Source organism: Agelaius phoeniceus, chromosome 4 (genome assembly GCF_051311805.1).
Source record: "Agelaius phoeniceus isolate bAgePho1 chromosome 4, bAgePho1.hap1, whole genome shotgun sequence".
NCBI classification, from domain to species: domain Eukaryota; kingdom Metazoa; phylum Chordata; class Aves; order Passeriformes; family Icteridae; genus Agelaius; species Agelaius phoeniceus.
In genome coordinates this window covers 36,841,295-36,860,190 of record NC_135268.1, presented here as the reverse complement: position 1 = coordinate 36,860,190, position 18,896 = coordinate 36,841,295, and the positions used below count along the sequence as shown (strand labels likewise).

The 18,896-nt window shown below is 41.6% G+C and overlaps 1 protein-coding gene across 2 annotated transcripts in view; it reads left to right on the top strand.

The window, feature by feature from the left end:
- The first annotated feature begins 14,099 nt into the window (after positions 1-14,099).
- The window catches only part of SH3RF1 (SH3 domain containing ring finger 1), an 82,628-nt gene continuing 77,831 nt past the window's right edge, over positions 14,100-18,896 (top strand). The window contains exons 1-2 of one of the 2 annotated variants that reach the window (XM_077177294.1): positions 14,100-14,236; positions 15,544-16,032. In XM_077177294.1, coding sequence (XP_077033409.1) covers positions 15,646-16,032 — 387 coding nt within the window. In that variant the 5' untranslated portion in view covers positions 14,100-14,236; positions 15,544-15,645. Of the gene's footprint in view, positions 14,237-14,432; positions 14,577-15,543; positions 16,033-18,896 lie in introns of those variants that run through there. The other variant, XM_054633509.2, reaches the window with a different exon arrangement.

Here is an 18,896-nt window from a genome sequence, read left to right as displayed (position 1 = left end):
AACCACTTCCCTGGGGAGCCTGCTCAGTGCCCAACCACCCTCTGGGGTGCCCAACCACCCCCTTTTTCTAATATCTGACCTAAACCTCCCCGACACAACTTCAGGCCCTTCCCTCAGGTCCTGTCACCGGTCACCACAGAGCAGAGATCAGTGCCTGCCCCTCCTCTTTCCCTCACCAGGAAGTTGTAACTGCAGTGAGGTCTCCCTTCAGTCTCCTCCAGGCTGAGCAGACCAAGTGATCTGAGCTGTTCCTCGTATGACTTCCCTTCACAGTCCTTCACCATCTTTGTAGCCCTGCTTTGGATGCTCTCTTATAGCTTTATGGCAGGGTATGTCCAGTTTCCCCAAATGACTAGATGCAAATTTAAATAAGATACCACACTTTTAGCCCATTTGAAATGTATATTTGGGCTCAGTATAATCTTCCCCTTTGCCAGAGGCTGGGGTAGAAGCATGCCCTGACTAAATTACTGATTTGACTTCTGTCTCCACTAGAAGCACCACATCAAAGCTCAAATAAGGCTACACTCTACATAATTTTATTAGCTGTGATAAACCAAAGACAAATATAGAAATTTAACTTTTCAATCCTTTTAAATGTTTTTTTTCAAATAACTTTGTGCTTTCTCAAGTCTTATTTTACCATTTGTTCATTCATGAACTGCGTAGACTCAAATTTAGTGTGAAATAGAAATCAATGGTTACCATTCCTAAAACATTTTTTTGCCATTTTTATCATAGCAGTTTAAATGGAGCAATTTGTATAGTTTAAGTAGTAGTTTTAAAATCCATAAAGAGCTTCCTGTAAATTAAATTTGTGTGTTAATGCAATTTGCACTTCAAATGCATTTTCAAATTGATATGTTTTCCAGCTGAGCTGATGAGTTCATCAATTCAAATTGTAGCACTTAGAATGGTTGGCTTGTGCAAGAGTCTTGAAAACACTTCTTCATCAACTAAAGCCTTAATTGAGCTGCTTCCACAAAGATATATTAATTTGCATTTTCTTGTGAGACACGTATATATACGTATATGTGTGTGTGTATATATATATATACATATATATATGTGTGTGTGTGTTTATATGTATGAGTTCAGCTGCTGCTCCTAAATTGCTTGCCTTGAGCATCTCTGATGCGGTGCACTCTTCCAGATTTTATTTCCAAGACGTTTTTAAATGAAGATGGGATTTAGCCAATTCCATTCACTCTCTTTTTAACAATACAGTTTAGAGAATTCACAGAGCCAAAGACTTGGAGAGTTTTTTCAATGAGCTGCACAACACAAGCCAAAGCCATGGGCAGGTTGCAGAGTGGGAATACTCCAACATTTGCTTAGTTTCAGGATGGCTGTGACAGTTCTTTCCCAAGTCATCCCTGAGGTTGACTGTATCAAGTGTGAGGCTGGGGCGTTGCGTGATTCACTTCTGCTTGGCTGATGGATGTTCCCTTAGGGACTGAAGTCAGCCAGGAAAAAATACAGTTCAGATTTAAATAGGACTGTGGCTTGAGCTGATGCAGACATGCTCTGAGGAGAAGAGAACCAGTAGGGTCTTTGACATTCCCTAACTTTTGCTGTATCCTGCACGCAGTCCTGACAGTAATATCTCCCCTAGGGGAAGGGATGAAGTATGCACTTTGGCTGTGTCCTTTATGTAGAATAAAACTTCCCTCAATTCAAATTGTAGGCTAAAAGACTGTGGTTCTATCTCTCTTGAAAAATTTTAAATCTCAAGCAATAGTTTTCAGGGATGCCATACTTTCCTCCTATTGGCATCCCCACCAGCAGTCAAATGTTCTTATTGTTGTTTGTTTTATTGCTGCTACAATTATTCTGAATGCTATCAGAGAAGTTTTGTAAAACTAAGGTATGTAGCCTTTTTCTGAAGGGATTGATTTGATGTGGATAGAGAAAGGACAGAAAACCTGAGGTGCATTAATGATGAGCCACAACTCTGTCTATTGTGGAGCTCTACTGACTTGAGCCCTGTATAAAACTGCTTTTTATAAACTGCTGTTGCTGTTATATTTCCTCTAAATTCTGTTTCTTTCTTTGTAAGGAAGTGTTTAAGAAAAGACTGGACATGACAGTTACTGCCATGGCCTAGCTGACATGGTGATATTCAGTTAAAGGTTGGAGTCTATGATCTCAAGAGGTCTTTTCCAACCTCACTTATTCTGGGAATTTGTAACAATTCTTGATAAAGATGTCTGAAAGATAGAAATAAAATGCAATAATCTGCCATAATTATAGCACCTTGAATTGAGCCTTTCCCAGTGACATTAATTTTGATAACTTACAGAGCCATTTGGAGTATTTTAATCCTCTTCTTTAAACATTGTAAGAGGAACCTAAAAGATTAAGTCTATGGCAGTTGAGCTCAAAAGCATATATTTGGACATAACATTTGTCATACTTTTATATCTTTTAATTATTAGAAATAGGAGTGTACTTTTTTTAATACTCAGTAGTTTAAAGCCTTCTTTAGTAGACCTTATTTATTGTTACATATATGAGAATTATTTCAATAGCACTAAAATATCTGATGTGATATTTAGCTTAGTAATATAGCACTTTTTTTTCCAGCTGTGGAAAAAGCCCGATTGCACTAACCTCTGTATCCAGTTCCACTGTGGCCTTTAGTACATTAGTTAATGATCACAATGCCCTGAGTAACCTAACTCACTGTGTTCACTTAATACTGCTTTGTCACCTTTCCTCAGATGACCACTATTGCTTTCTCTACATTGGACAATCCTCTTTGTCCAGAAACTTCAGCAAATTCTCACTCCACTGACCATGAGGTCAAACATTGCCAGGTGGGAAAGGAAGCACAGCTCAGTCCTGGCCCACAACCTTTGTTAACCAAGCAGTGATACTGTAGTAACTCTTTTGCTCAAATCCATAATGGGCAGACTTTCCACCACAAACCCCCAGTATCTCACTGTACATAACAATAGTGGAGCGTGGATGAGTGCTGTAAAATGCCTCCTTCCTCCCAGTAAAATTAAAGAGAGCTTGAGTCAGATCCCATTGTGGTTTGTTAAGCTTCTCCTGTTCAGCATAGTCTGTTCTTTCCCTCTGCTGATGATTATCAGGACCAGCAGAAGGAAATGTTCGCCCACCCTCATAGTTGGGCACGAAGCAGAGCGTCATTGATGAAACTGCTGAGAAGATGGGTGTGAGCCAAGGCACCAGACTCTGAGCTGCACTTGGTGAGGATATGAACACTTCTTCCATTCTGCTCATTCTGCCACAGTGAACACAATCTCCATCAGAAGGATGGGATATAACAGATGGAGCTATAACTTAAACCACTTTGTAACAGTTCCTAAAGCTCATCTGTCAAGGATGGTGCCAGACTGCTTGTGCAGTGTTAGAAAGAGAAATTTATGTATGAACATACAATGTGGAATAGGCCTGCTGAGGAGCAAAAGCTGTGTAGCCTATAGTGTTTATCTTGCATTAATCAAGTTGTAATGTATTTACTTAGCACTATTTTTGTTTTCACTTGCTGGCAAAATCCCCACAGATATTTTATTCTACCTTATAGCAGTTAAAAAGGTGAGAAATGTATAACTGAAATAATTCACTAATTGTGTAATTTCGTGGCTTATCACACACTAAACCATGGGGGTTTTTTAGAAGATCACAATAATCCAAAGTATGACACAGGTCAGATCACTTCCTACAGTCACTAGCTTTAATAAAGCTATCTATGACACTTAAACACAGGTATTTTCAGCTGAAATTCAGAAGACTGGCAAGATGTGGGGTTTCCCCTATCCCTCCATTCTGCATTTTACCATTCTTAGTGGTATCTGAAGAATATGTTGCTCACAGCTACACTGATGGTCATGGAAATTGCAGGTACCTCATTTCTGGAAATCTTGATGCTTTTGCAGTCTCAGGGAACTGTATTTTCTTGCCATAGGATAACAGAGAGGTCAGAAGTATTTGTGATCGTTGGCCAGAAGACTGTGGAATAATAGAATGAACTGGGGAAAAAAAAAGCAGTTTTGGGAGTTCTTGTGCATACTAGACAATATATTCTATACTAATTTTCTGTGGCTAAGTTTACTGTTACTGAGGCCTAGAAGTAGCCAAATAAAACAGCAGGGAGGCTTTTTCTATGTTTCTTTTTCTATGTTTCTTGCCTCCATTTCTCACTAACATTTTTACATTTGCTCACTCCCTCTTCCAATGGAAGCGGGGGGGAAAGTGCCGAGTACAGCACTGACATGAAGAAAAATACTGAAGGAGGCAGCATGGAGGCCATGGTTTCAGCCCTTCTCCCTCCTTTGCCCAGGAGAATTTCGGTGACCTCTTGACACCTCCCATGGGAAACTTTAAATTGACAAGGGTATTTGCCAAGTAAATACAAAAAATGGCATTAAAATAGTATTGTTTCTGACTTAATCCTCCTAAGTCAATGCAAGTGAGCTAAGGTTCCCAGAGCAGCTATAATGCACTAACCTCAATCTTGATGGCTGGGTATGTGAATGTGTATCAGGACTGATTAAAAAACACTTCCAGGCACTCACTAATAGACACAGGGGAAACTGAAAATAACAATGCCAAAAATTAAGTTACAACTTACTTCTGGCTTGTGCTGGTATATTGGTTAAATCTAATACGTTTCATGTTATGCAACACTACCTAGAGTCAAAACATTAATTTGTCCTATCAAAACAAAGGGGAAGGCATTTCATGTTCATTATAAGCTGATTGGTTATTCTGCCGTGTTTTTGCTGGGGTAAGCTACTCAAGAATGATTGTTGTGACTCTTGGAAAATATTCTGGCTTTATTATAAGCCAGTTGCCACTTTTTCCTCTGAAATCTGAAATAGAGAAACAGGAGAGTATGTTGTACCTCAAGTGTCTCCATACCATACTCCCCCACACCCAGAGAATACATTTGCTGCCCAGTAACACTTGCTGATCATTATTAACTCTGATCCTGCTTGTTAATAGTAGGATTAATAGTAGGATTAATTCTACTCCAGGAGACAGGTTGCTAAACTGGAGATCTGTAGTTTAGTACTTGGAATTGTTCCTTCGCTTCCTCCCCAGCATATTTTTTAATTGACCCTGTAGAGATAAATACATCTGTGCCAGTCCTTGCCTCGTTTGCCTTACCTTCTCTTATCTTTCCAGTCTTTTTTGCCACAAGTTGCCAAGTCTTCCATGTATGAGGTAACTGGGCCTTCATGTTCCCCATGCCTGTCATACAGAAGAGGATCAGCACAATAAATCCCATAAATAAGAATGTTTCCAGGAGACAATACCAGAAAAAATGCTCACCAATATGAACTAGTATGCAGTAAAAGACCTAGTACATGCCATTTGCTGACAGTTCTTTAGAGCACAGCTGCCTTAGCTATATGTAAGGACTATGATGTGGATTAAAAAGACATCAGTTTTTTAGCACAGGTGTGACCTTAGAGAAGAATTCTGGTAGAACTGCATTAGCAGTTTGCAGGTTTTTGGCACACTTACCCATTGTCAGTGCCCCAGTCCATCCACACACAGGGTTGCTGTTTGCATTTTCTGGGACATGTGGGAAAACATTACTCGAAAATGAATTTGACTATAGCTCATATAAAGTGTCTTTTTAAGAGGTATTTAAGGGTTGATTCTTAGCTGGGGGATGGAATCCAGCTGCCTGTTTTCTTTGGCCCCAAGAGCTAGTTTCATGTGATTTACATTTTCAAAGCTGACTTCACAATGAAAGAGCTTGAGGCTTGGTTTTGAGGCATGACGTGGTTTTTTTGGGATTGGGGTTTCTTTTGGTGGTGGGGGCATGCTAGTGAGTAAATATTTTACAGCCCACATTCCTAGTTCTACAAAATCAGTGACTCCAGGCTCTGGGACAATATAAGTAAGCACAAAGGCTGGAATTTATTGCTAGTAATGATCTATGAGATAAGATTTTTCAGCTAAGCCAGTGCAGAGTTCTCTTGCCAGATGTGTGGGAGTGAAAGTGACACAAATCTTAAAAAAAAAAAAAGATAAATCTTTGGCAATCCCAGAGTGATTATATAGCCTTGTAGCAATAGCAGCCTCAGAGAATTCATTTTGTGTCTCAATGTCCTTATTGACTTAGAAGCCAAGTCTCAAGCTTTATGAAAGGAATCCAAAGTAGTGCCATGAATACTCCATAAATTCATCTCACTTCCTTAATCTTATTTTGAACAAAGATAGTTTTGGGGTCCTTTTTCCTACATTTCTCTGTTTATAAAGAACTATGGTAGCAGAATGATAGTGATTCTGCAAAAAAAATCACTAGGGAACTTGTCCCATTACTCCCTTACTTTCATCCCAATGTAATTTAAAACTTTTCTTCATAGTCAAGCTACATCATAAATCGTTGGTTTTTGCTTCCAAAATATCATGGACAAAAGCATGCTATATGGCTGGTACACAGATCACATCCAAACCTCTGCCTACATCCTTTCACAAGTGTACCAGAAAATGCAGAGAACCAAAGCTGAAAAGGAGCTTCTGAACCTTTTAGACAACCAAGAGGCCTAATTTGTGCTAATGGGCTGCAACTTTCCTTGGAGCAGAGGGTACATTCCAAAAAGGGACACTAAAGTCAAAGAAAATGCTTTCCCTTGTATAAGGATACTGCTTTGACTAGTTTGGAATTAAAATGGTTGTGCACTTTAAATGCTGTAACACATTTAAATTTTTTATATCCTAGTACACAAACTCTTACACAATCTATCTCATCACTTATGTATGACACCGCAGCAGAACTGTTCAAGTGTGGCAGAGATGTTTGAAAAGTAAACATGCTGATAATCCTACTTGCCTGTCACTTAGTTCTGCCCAGCAGGCACTTTTAGTAAGAAAACGCTATTTTAGGGAAATAAATCTCTCTGAAAAAAAGCTAGCTGTGCATGCTTTTAAGAGCTAATATGACAACTTTTTTTTTCTTTTTTCTTTTTTTTTGCAAACTATCAAACTGTTGCAGCACTTGAAATTCTAAAATAACTTAGTTTAGAATTTAATCTTCTTGTAGATTTTGCTGTAAAAACACATGAATTTAATGAAATTCATGAATCTGTGAATCATGAATCCATGTGACATGGAAAGATATCACATATTTATCCTGGAGCATCTTACCAGTCCCTGCTCCTAAGTCTGAGAGTGAAACAGCTACAGACTCTCCTGGGACAAAATCCAAACCAACTCTCTCTGCAGAAGAGATGCAGGTGAAGGGATTATGGTACTTTTCAACAGATTGCCTGATTTGGACAGTAGGAGGAACTGCAGGACTCATAAAACGACAGGAACCACACTACAGATACATTATTGCTACACATTTGTCACACTTTAGCTTTCACAAAAGCAAAAGTGGTTTTAAAGAGTTAAGCCTCTGTAAATGCTCTTCCAATATCTTCTCTTGGAATAAGACACTCAGGATAAGGTGTTTCTTAAGACCTGCAGAAAGTTCTGAATTTTCATTATGTTGTCATGCAGTTACCCAAAGGAGAAATAAAATCCTCTACATCACCTTGTTGTAGAGCCTATGCTCTGAGTTGACCTGAAAATTTCTCATCTAGAAAGACTGAAAAGAATGCTTAATATGCTCTAAGGATTTATTGGTGAGAAAGTATGAATAAATCTGAGGTTCCACCCTGTTACTGACTGGAGGCACCCCAAGGCTTTGGCCATGGATGTTTGATCTTGAAGGGTTAATTTGACTGAAGGACCCCTCTAGATAAAATAGCACAGTATTGTGAATTCTTCCCTGTATGTGAAACTCACTGACTAGCTTTGTCTTCTCACAGGACATTAGAGAGTGAAGCTGTAGTGTATTTCTAGAAGTACGAAGTATAACAAAAGGCAGAATCTAGGAATTGTAGACCTGACATGATGGATCATCTCCTGAAACCCAAAATCTCCTTCTCTCTCTGCAGCCCAGATGCAAAAGTGCCACTGACTTTCCTTTCCTTCTCCTATCTAAAATTGCAACTTTTAATATTTTTTAATTTTTTTTTTTTTGTCAAAAAATTCATGTGCCAAGTATTCAGTCTCCAAACATTTGATTTCTTTCAGACACTTTGGTAATGAGGTGTGGTAATGAAGACTAAGTAAACTTTGATGAATGTTGAATATCCTCCATGATATTTTTGCTTATTTAAAAAGAATTGTTTGGGCCCTGCAACTCATCTCATCTGTGTGTTTGAACACATTTGGGTGTCCAAACCTCCAGACACTTGTCACAGTGTTCCTCAAAGATAAAACTCGACTTTAGTCATTCCAGCTCACTATCACTGGAAGTGGTTTATTACAGTTCTGCCTCATCTCAGTCTGGAGTCAGTAACATGATAATTTTAATTCAATATTTATATGTTTAGTGGTTTACTCTTCATATGAAAGAGCTTTACCCTGTGACTGGAATGCAGCCCTTGCAAGTGGGGAAAATACTAATAGCTTTTTAATAGCTTACAATTTGCTAACAATATAGCAAACTATTAAAACAGCATGTAAGCATTCCAAAATGTCTAGGGCAGTCAATAATTCTAACACTACATTCTGAATCACTTACAAATCTGTGGGACACCAGACCTTAATGAGGCTGGGAGATACCAAGAGTAGAACTGAACACATAATCTGGTATGCTCTGTCCCCACCAAAATCTCCCCTGTGGAGAGAGCACTAATTCTAGAGGAGGAAAGAAGTGTTGGAATCAATTCTGCAGCCTCACAGATTAGGTCTGTAGTTTTTCAGCTGTATGCAAGGAAGGGAAAAGATATTCTGATTTTGGAATAAACTTAGTAAGAATGTATTCTAACATTTCTGCTCCTCTTCTAAAATCTTCACAGTTGTACCATCTGCCTTGATTTCTTCAAACATGCATTCTCCTTTGTTTTTCCTTTAACCTTATTTGTAGTAAGGGCAAATTCAACCTTACTGGTTAATGAGATGCAGGCACAATGTTCCCATTAGCATAATGAACATTTAAATCAAGTCCTTGACCAACTACATAACCCAACACCTTATTGCATTTCTGCAAGGTACAGCACTGAATGATGCAGCTAGGTTATGGGGATCATAAGCACCCACAAACCCAGCATTTTCCTGTGACTAACCTGGTGGGAATGTCCTGTAACAAGAAGCTCACCCAAATACTGAGTAGTTGTAACATGTTTATTTTTTAATGGCATGGACACTTTTTGTATTGCACATTTCCTCCCTGTGACTCAAATCAAGTTATTGCAATAACAGCAATATGTACAAAGTTACAATCCCAGGTTCACCTTATCAGGGAGAACCGCTTGCAACATGAATGCACAAATGATACTGTTCTCAAGGAGGCTGGATGCCTAGAGCAGAGCATAAAAAATGTACTATTGGTACATTTGGGCTTCTAGTTTTTCAACTCATTTCTCCCAAGTCCTCACAAATACCAGAACAGCAGAGATTCTTCTGTGGCAGGATGCAAAAGCCTTAGAAGTACATTTGTCATTGATGCAGTTAAAACTAGTTCCCAGCCCAGAAAGTGCATTAAGGATAGCACAAAACTCAGTTTGCCAGCAAATCAACTGGACAAGTATCAACCATGCTGAGGTCCTTGCTGCTAGAATTGTTGCCAACAGTAACTGAGCTAGATAATTTAAAGCTGGTACTAACTGAAAAAAACCAAAAACAACAACAAAAAACCCACCCAAAAAACCGAGACAGCAAAGCAAAAACAAATGGCAACCCCCCTTACCTCCCTGAAAAACCTGAAAACAAAACCACAAACAACAACAACAACAACAACAAAAAATCAGCTCTTTAGTGGAAAAGGAATGAAGCCATTGAAGAACACCTTTGCTCATTTCCACCAGGGACCAAAGAAAGTTGGCCATGGGCCATCCTTCATGATGTGTACTTTCCAATGTAAAGCCAGCAACATCAGTGTGGCCATCAGCAGTAAACTTTCACTAAAGGGATGGCAGTGGGAATTTTGCATGGCCTTTGAAAGGGGATGGCCACCATATCTCCAGGGGTTGTTTTACAAAGAAATAACATTAACCTTTTTAGCTTGAGATCCAAATTGCATGGGAAAGACAGGCTAATGTGGACATTACAAATGAAAAAACACGATCCTTTCTGACTAAATTAACAAAAAAAAGCTTTAAAAATATTTTAGTACAAAAATGTAGCTCAAAACAAAAAGATGCTTATGAACCTACAAATAAAATTATTCAGACTATGACTGCCACAAGACACTGTTGTGTTCTCTTTCTGATAGGACATAACACATCTTTTCCATGAGTCTTATTATGTTTGAGCCTTTTGCAGTTATCTGAAGTCTTTCAGGATGGAATTCACAAATAAATTAATTATGCCTTCATATGTTTATTCTTGCAAGCCTGCATTTCTCTACATGGCACTCAGTTTTGTTTTATTACTTTAAATATATATAGTGCTAACATGACTTTTTCAGGCACATGGATTATCCCTGCTGTCAAGGGTAACAATCTTCAGGGACATTTTGTACGTTTAGAAGGAAGATTGGATATGGTGTTGTTCTGTAGTGTGTTAGTGTATTTAGGGCATTAGTTACCGAATGTCTTTATTTTTAAGATTTGCATGTTGAAAAATGTGCAATTCTGAAATATCCCATATGACTTATCCATTAAATTTCCTAAGAAACTAGATGCAGATAACTATAGAGTGCATCTTCTAGCCCATCTTCCCAATAATTCATTGGCAAAACCTGATGGAATATCTGGAAAGATTTTAAGATTCTAGAGGTTTTATAGAAAACAGTAGTCATATAAAAATTAAGCTAATATTGAATGTCCCTCATACAGCAAAGGGTGCAGCAGATGTTGTTCTCTCTTCTTGTGAGCTGCCAACTTATCAATTAACCAGTGCTGGTCAAAGCCAGGAACGGTATAGACTGTCTCACATTTTAAAGACAGAGGAAAACTAAGGGTACTTGGAAATGTGCGAGAAACAGGAATTAATGCAGTAAGGGTCAGTTAAAATAGAAAGTGTGACTGTTTCAACAGAGTGGGCTGAAGACATGGGGAGTGGCCTTTAGGCTGCTCAGTCCAGAGAGGAAAAAAAAGGTATTGGTGAAAGAGGAGTGCAGAGACCACAGAGGGTTTACTGCACTAAGGATGCAGGCACAGAAAAAAGGAAAGAAAATGGTGTTACCAGTTCTTTCTGCTACTGACATTGTCTTTTGCTGTTCTTCCTATTGTCCTTTGCTTCTTCCTTTACTCAACAGCTACCAAGTGAAAAGAAACAACATACATTGGAGGAAAAAAAAAAGTGCCTGAAACCCAGTGACAAAAGTACAATTCATTACACAAAAATGTGTAAAATACAAACAAATATTAATAGACATTATAATTGTAGAAATCTAGGTGGTCAAGTAACTGGAGGGCCTCATCTTTCAGATCTGTGTTTTTAAGGGATTTCTGCCCTTTGCATCATGTACTCAGTAAAAGCTGTACAAGGAACTAATGAAGTGTGCATAAGGATGGGAAAATTTCAAGAAGTGAGGCCTCCTCACGTAAAGATGTCCGAAGAGTGCAATTCCCTGCTTACAGTTGGCAGCAAGAAAGAATAAATTCTTCAGTGTATCAGCAATTCTGTTCCTTTCAGTGCTGCACCAGAGTATTCCAGGCTCTCTGAGTCAAACACTTAGTGCGTAAGAGGGCAGTGGCAGACAGCTGCACACACCCCCACATTTTTTTACATGGATGATAATTGTTTGAAAATTAATTACAGCTACTGCTCAGGAAGTAACATATTTACCTGATACTCTTAAGAGTGTTTACTGCTTTGGTTTGTATTCCACAACGTATTTAGTATTTTACAGACTTTACATAAAACACTATCAAAGACCAGCCCTGATAAAGGGGTAATCTTTTTATCCTGCTTCCCTGAACTTTCATCTTGCTTCCCTGGTGCACCACTTGTGTTGTAAATTCCTTTACTATTGTAATAGATATTTTACATTCCTTAGGCAGCAAACTAAGTTTAGACAACAGTAATTGTCTTGCTTACAAAACTATGCTAGAAAGGCTGGCAAATTATGAGATCTTTTGAGGAAGCTAAGTCCAAAAGTGAAATCCAATTGTGAGATGAGACTTTGTTTAGATTCAACAAGTCTCTGTTTCAAATGTGCTGATTATTCTTTTTTCTGTAGTGACAGCACTGACATGGCAAGATAGAGGAATACTATGAGACATAGAATATTCTTATGTATCAGATGTTTATACCCTTCTATTTATGTTACAATACTCCCTGGAAAGCACAGACATAGACCAGAAACCCATCTGTATCAGTTTTCCTAAACTCCAGAATTCATGGGGGAGGAAACCTTATTTCTTAATGAACTGTACATATTTAGCAGCTTCGATATTTCCACTACTACAAATAAAAAATAAAATAAAATATTAGAGATGCAGTGTGATGAGTACTTACTTGGAAATCCTAATAATCAGAGAATATAATTACCATTGGAAACAACCAAGTTAGCATATCCAGGAAGTAAGACAGAAAAGACTGTCACACTATCAGCTTATCCAAAGCTACACAATCCATGTGTGAAAAAGGAAAAGAAAAAAAAAAAAGCAGCAGCATTTTTACATATACACACAGAATTCAAGTAAGGATGACAGCAAATTTAAAGCTATAGAATATCCTGAATTGGAGGGGACCCACAAGGATCATCAAGTTCAGCTCCTGACCCTGCATGGGACAGCCCCAAGAATCACAGCACATGCCTGAGAGCCTTATCCAAATGCTTCTTGAACTCTGTCAGTCTTTTGCTGTGACAACTTCCCTGGGAACACTGTTCCAATGCCCAACCACCCTCTGGGTGAAGAAATTTTCCCTAATATCCAACCTAAACCTCCCCTGACACAGTTTCATACCATTCCTTAGGGTCAACTTGAAAGCTAGAGCTACACACAAACTTTTGTATTGCTTTCTTTTTTGAGTTGCAGTTGGTGAGATAACTGGAACTTAAACATTTGTCTACTTTTTCATCACCCATAAACAAGGGGTCGCATTTCATTTAAAAAGAACAGACTTTAACTTCTTTTTGGTTTATGCCAATTTGTATGTATCCTAGGGTTTACTTCCTCCTTCATTCCCACAGTCTTGCAGAGAAGTATCTCACACAAAACACCCCACAAGCAAGTGCATCATATCCTGAATACAGAGGTGTGTGGTTGTGTGTGTGGGGGGAGTGTGTGAAGAGAGGCACTCACCAATTTTCTGGCATCATTTATTTAATTAAGCAGTCACAAAACCGTCTAGTTTGGAACAGACCTCCAAGATCAGCGAATCCAACTGTTAATCCAGCACTGCCAAGTCCAGCACTGACCATGCCCATGACCTCACCACAAGCGTGCTGCAAGGGCCCGAGGGAGCAGAGCCGCCCCCGAGGGCAGCGACGGACGTGACCCGGCAGCCCCGTCTCCTTCCCGGCCCGTGCCCAGCGCGGCGGCCCCGGACCCCCGGAGCGGGAACCACGCGGCCTCACCGCGTCCCCCCGAGGCGCCGGGAGCTGCGGCCGCACCGCCGGGGGAGGCTCAGGGAGGGTCCCCCGCCCCGCACAAGCCCGCCCAGCATGAGGAGTCTCCTTGGGCGGGCCGCCGTGGGCTCCGGGCACCGCGGCTCCTCCTTCTGTGGGGCCTGGCAGCCGCAGGCCGGAGCTCCGGGTACGACTTACCACAGACAGCGAGCGGGGGCACCCCTGCAAGGAGCGAGCGAGCAAGAGACCACCCACCCTCGTTCCCTCCCTCCGTCCCTCTTGCTCGTTCGCCGCCGCCGCCGCCGCCCCCAGGCAGACGGATGGCAGCCCCAGGTGCCCGTCCGGGCTGCCCCCAAGGCACAAGGCAGGGGGAAGCGCCTGTTCCTCCCGTCCCGGGAAGCCGCCTGCGCGCTCCCACCGCCCCAGCCACTGCCCGAGGCACCTAGCGAGGTGCGGATGGCGGGGAGGACGAGGCGGCCCCGCGCCCCGTCCCCGCCCGCGAGGGGCGGTGCTGCCGCTGGGCACCCGCCGGGCCCGCCCCCGCTCCCTGCCCGCGGCCCCTCGGCGGGGCGGTGCCGGGCGGGGCGGTGCCGCGCCTCGCGTCAGCGGCCCCTGCGCGGCCGGGCGGGGAGGGCACGGGAGTCTCGGCGCTGCCGCGGCGGGAGAGTCAGCGGTGGGGCCGGCGGCGGCGGCGTCTCCTCACGGGAACAAAGCGGGGGGCGGCGCGGCCACACGGTGAGAGCTGGGTGAGGGACGGGGAAGGGGCGGCGCTCGAGCTCCCCCGGGACCCCTGCGCTCCCCGAGGGGCGGCTCGGCGCGGTGCGGCGGAGGGGCCGCGGGCCCGACCCCTCCCTCCCTCTGCCCAGTGCCTTGGGGCGGGGTGACAGCGCCGTGCCCCCCGCCCGCCCCCGCCTCCCGGGGAGCCGTCCCCGCTCGCCCCGTGTCCCCGCAGGGACCCCTGCGCTCCGCCGCCGCCGCGGTGTCCGCCCGCCTGCGGGTCGCTGTTCCCCCGGGGAGCAGGGGAATATAAAGCAGTGGATCGGGGAGGCGGTCCGGGCGCGGAGCCCGAGAGCAGGTAGGTGCGGGACGGGTGCCCGGGGAGCCGGGGGCGCCGCTCCCGCAGGCGGCTGCGGGGGCTGGCGGGAGGCGCTCAATTTCGCCCGGCGCTGGGCACTGCCGAGGTCAGCGAGCCTTTTTCTGCCCGCGAAGCATCCTGGTGTGACTTCTCGCAGAATGCTTTTTTTTAGGGGGGCTCTTTAGTGGTGTTTGGGGTTTTTTTTTTCCCTCTCCTTTGCCAGCCCGTCGCTACATAGGCTGGAGCTGGCCGGGGGCTCGCCCCTGCCTCTGTGGTTGCATACGCAGCGCTCGTGTTGTCCTAACGATATGGCAGTAGCACTTCCTGCTGTAAATCACTTCGCGATAGTTTTTGAAGCGCTTCTTTAAGGCGGCACTGTAATGAACCCTCTTGTCAGTGCTTGCGGTGAGCTTAAAACCCTGTGAGCTGGAGGCTGTTTTTAAGGCTGAGCTGTGTAATGTGCTGCAGTAGTTTTCATAGAAAGGGTAGAAACGTAGTTCACTGCTGGTTTAGTGTTGGCATAAATGTAATTCCCCTTGCTCTGCCCTGTTGGTGTAGGCTGTGGTTTTGGACCCCGTTGTAGTTACCTTTGTCATCTTCTTGTTGTGAAAGAAAGCTAATCTCAGATGTTCAGAGAGACTGATGTATTAAGAACTATGAAAAGTAAGCTTTATTAATACTGCTGTACTGGGGATAGCTCTTTGTTCTAGAATAATTTGAGTAAATAAAACCACTCCGACTGAAATTTATGGGGACTTGAATTTAAAAGCCTTAGCTGTTAGCATTTGTTAAAATATTTTAAATAAATAGATACATTGATGTCGATTGCTATTACTGTATTTGTGTTTCATTTATTTAATTAGTCTAGTGATCTTCTATTTTGCACTTTGTATGAACATCATCATATAAAATGATCTTGCTGACTTTTTCCAGCTTATTAATGCCTTTTTCCCTCAAAAAATTTTAGAGCCCAGTCAGAAGAGGAATGGATGTAACATGATACCCTTGCAGTGCTCAAAACACACAAATTCTGCAAAGATTTGTTTTTTGGTTAAATAATCCAAGGAAAATGGATGAATCAGCTTTGCTGGATCTGTTGGAGTGTCCTGTTTGCTTAGAGCGCCTTGACGCTTCTGCGAAAGTCTTGCCTTGCCAACACACGTTTTGTAAGCGCTGCCTGCTGGGCATCGTGAGCTCTCGCAGTGAGCTGCGATGTCCCGAGTGCCGGACTTTAGTGGACTGCGGTGTTGACGAGCTCCCCAGCAATATTTTGCTGGTTAGACTCCTGGATGGCATCAAACAGAGGCCTCGCAAACCCAGCGCCGGCGGTGGCACTGCCGGCACAAACGCGCTGAGGGTCCCCATCACCACTGGAGCTAACTGCGGATCAAAGGACCTGCAGAGCTCACAAGCTGGACAGCAGCAAAGGGTGCAAGCACGGAGCCCTCCCGTTAGGGTAAGTACCACGTGGGGACAGTATTTTGTTGCATTCCTGTCTTTTCCAAAATGGTTGATGGCCTCTGCTTTGGGATAAGGGCAGTTGGACAGTTAATACAGCAAAACAATGTAATTCTGAGGATTTCTGCAGATACCTTGCAAAGCATGTTGGTATTCCTATCAGTGTTGGTTTAATCTTGCATAAATATTAATAATGCTTCCTTATTGAAACTCTCAGTTTTTGAGGCGAGAAGAAGAAATCCTTAACTGTCCAATTCAAAGACAGTCAAATAGAGCAAGGTAACTTATGTGGAAAGCTTGAGTTAAGTTATTATTAAGGATAGAGATCTTGTGAAGAGCATTGGGAATCGTTTTTAGTTTGTCAGCTGCAAGACTAGAGATTTCATTTTGGCTCATGCACTTTCTGAAATGATTCTTACAATCACTGAATTTCCTTTAAGTTAGACATAACAAATGTTAAACATGACCAGAGAAGTTTTGCCACTGGCTTCTTAGTATCTAAATTTTTACTTTCTTTCATTCAAAAATAAATTTTTTTAATTTGTGCAATCTGCTAAGTTGTTTGTACTCTTAGTCCTCATATTTTCTTTATTAGTTTTTCCTCAAGTATTTTTTTAGGGGATTTGGAAGTTGTATGTATCATGATGGGAAGACATTGCCTTCTTTATATACTCTAGTTCCTTCCTAAGAGCTATGCAACCTGCAGACTTTGTCATACCTTATAATCAAGACTCGGTAGCCTCATTTATGATTATTCATTCTAGAACCTGTGTCAGGAAATGTAATTTTATGAGATGATAGACCTTGCTCTGTTTTATCTAATGACAAAGCAAGACAGCTTCTCTGAAAGGTTTCGCTGCCCAGTTTGTTTGAGTTCCTGTGTGAGAAGTGGAGTTTCTGAATGGTTTAGGTGGTTTCTGCCCTGTGGAGTTTATTAGATTTTTATGAAATGTCTTAAGGAGTTTCCAGAAGAGGACTTCAACCTATTTTTGGCAGGACTAGTCTTTATTTTGAAGGGTATCTAAATTATTTAGTTTACTTACCCAGTGAAGGAAGCCTAACACTGATTTTCCTCAGATGTACTTGACATGATTGGAATCTCTCCAAAAGATCTTCGATACACCTTTTAAGTTTACATAAGGATTTAAAATACAATTGATTTTCCACTAGTTGATATTGCTTTCTCTGCTTGCTAGAGATCTCATTAGGTTCTTTATTTTTGAATATATAAATTATAATTATCAACTCACTTCCTGCTAATGAGTTTTATTTTGTATATACATTAATTGGTGAGAAGGTGATCTGTGGGGTTTTCTGTTAGTGGTTTGTTTTTGTGGTTTTGGTGAGTTTTCTTTCCAGAATGTAGAATCCTTAAAAAGTAATGCAAAGAAGCATCAGGAATATCAAAACCAGTCTGGTCTTCTCCAGAACTTTAAAGTGTTTATCATGATACCTTGCATTTGCAAATGCTCTTCAACTTAAAACAAAAAACCCTTATTATTTGTTTGTATATTTTTGTGCTGACCTCTGTAAATAACTGTATTTTCAGTGACTGCTTCTCCTCCAAAAAGGTTTCCGGTGCAGTGCTGTGCATGAAAGACTGTACTTCAGAGTTTCTCAAAGCCATGTTAGACAAAATAACTTGAATATGGAATATTTTATCTTTTTTTGGTTTTTTTTTAATGTTCTATAATATCCTGTTTTGCAACATTTGCATTTCCAGATGTTGTGCAGAGTAGAAAGTGATAACACATGGAAGGTTGCTTCAGCTTATCCTGTACCGTGTGCCACTATAAATGTGACCATATGCATTCCTCATGCAGTAACTGATACTCATTGTATATTAGTGATAGTTTTTAGTGTTCTACAGTAAGTCTTATTCCATCTTTGGTTTCGGAGTTTCACGGGCATTCTTGTGCCTTCTTTCCTTTGGGAGACAGGGAAAGATGATGATGTCATCATTTGTCCACTTTGTCCAGAGCCTTTTTTACTAGGAAGCCAGTACCTTTAAGAACATGAACCAACTTTGATGGGTAAGAAGGTGGAGATATGAACTACTTTTCTGTTTTCTATATGAAAAGTGGTTTTGGGAAAAAAAAAAACCAGTCCAGAAAGCAAAATGCCACTTTAATGGACAGTGTTGAAATGAATGCCCTGTTTGTTTTGCTAACTCTAACATAAAGATGCTTGCAAATACAGTTCCTCCCTGGGAATTGAAGAGGAAAATCTGTTTCTAGATGAGTGGCAGAGTCAGATTTCCTAAACTAATTTTGCTGAAGGGGAACTAGTAAATGAAAGTTGCTGTTATGTTAAATGAAGTGAATGTGGATGAAGTCTGTCAAGTCATAAACATTCTGCTTATACCCTGAAGTAATACTAAGCTCATAAATGCCCTTTCAGAGAATGCCATAATTTTCAGAAAAGGTTAATACAGTATGTACTGCAGTGTGATTTCCTGAACTGTATCAATGACTGTGGAGTGGCCAGCCCTGTAATTGCACACTATATTGCATTCTCTGTATGTATGTGGTGACACATGGCAATAAACAAACAAATGGTTCCTTGACTCTTAAAACTAATGGAGCTGGGTGGGTGGTGGGGATTAACAAATTTTGTGCCTAGTATGTCCCCCACTAGAGTAACCTCTTTCTTTCTGTAACCTCTCTAAGCTTTCACTCCTGTAACAAGGGCAATTTCTCTGTGCAAGTTAGTAACCTATTTTGTTCCCCTGCTGTTTTGATGTATAAAGCCTCCTGTGCCTTTCTCTGGTACTGGCGGGACGGCACCTGATGGAAAACTTGTGTTTGCTGTCTGCCCAGCAGTTCTGTCCCAGGCAGCCAGCTTGCCAGGGACAACAGTTAT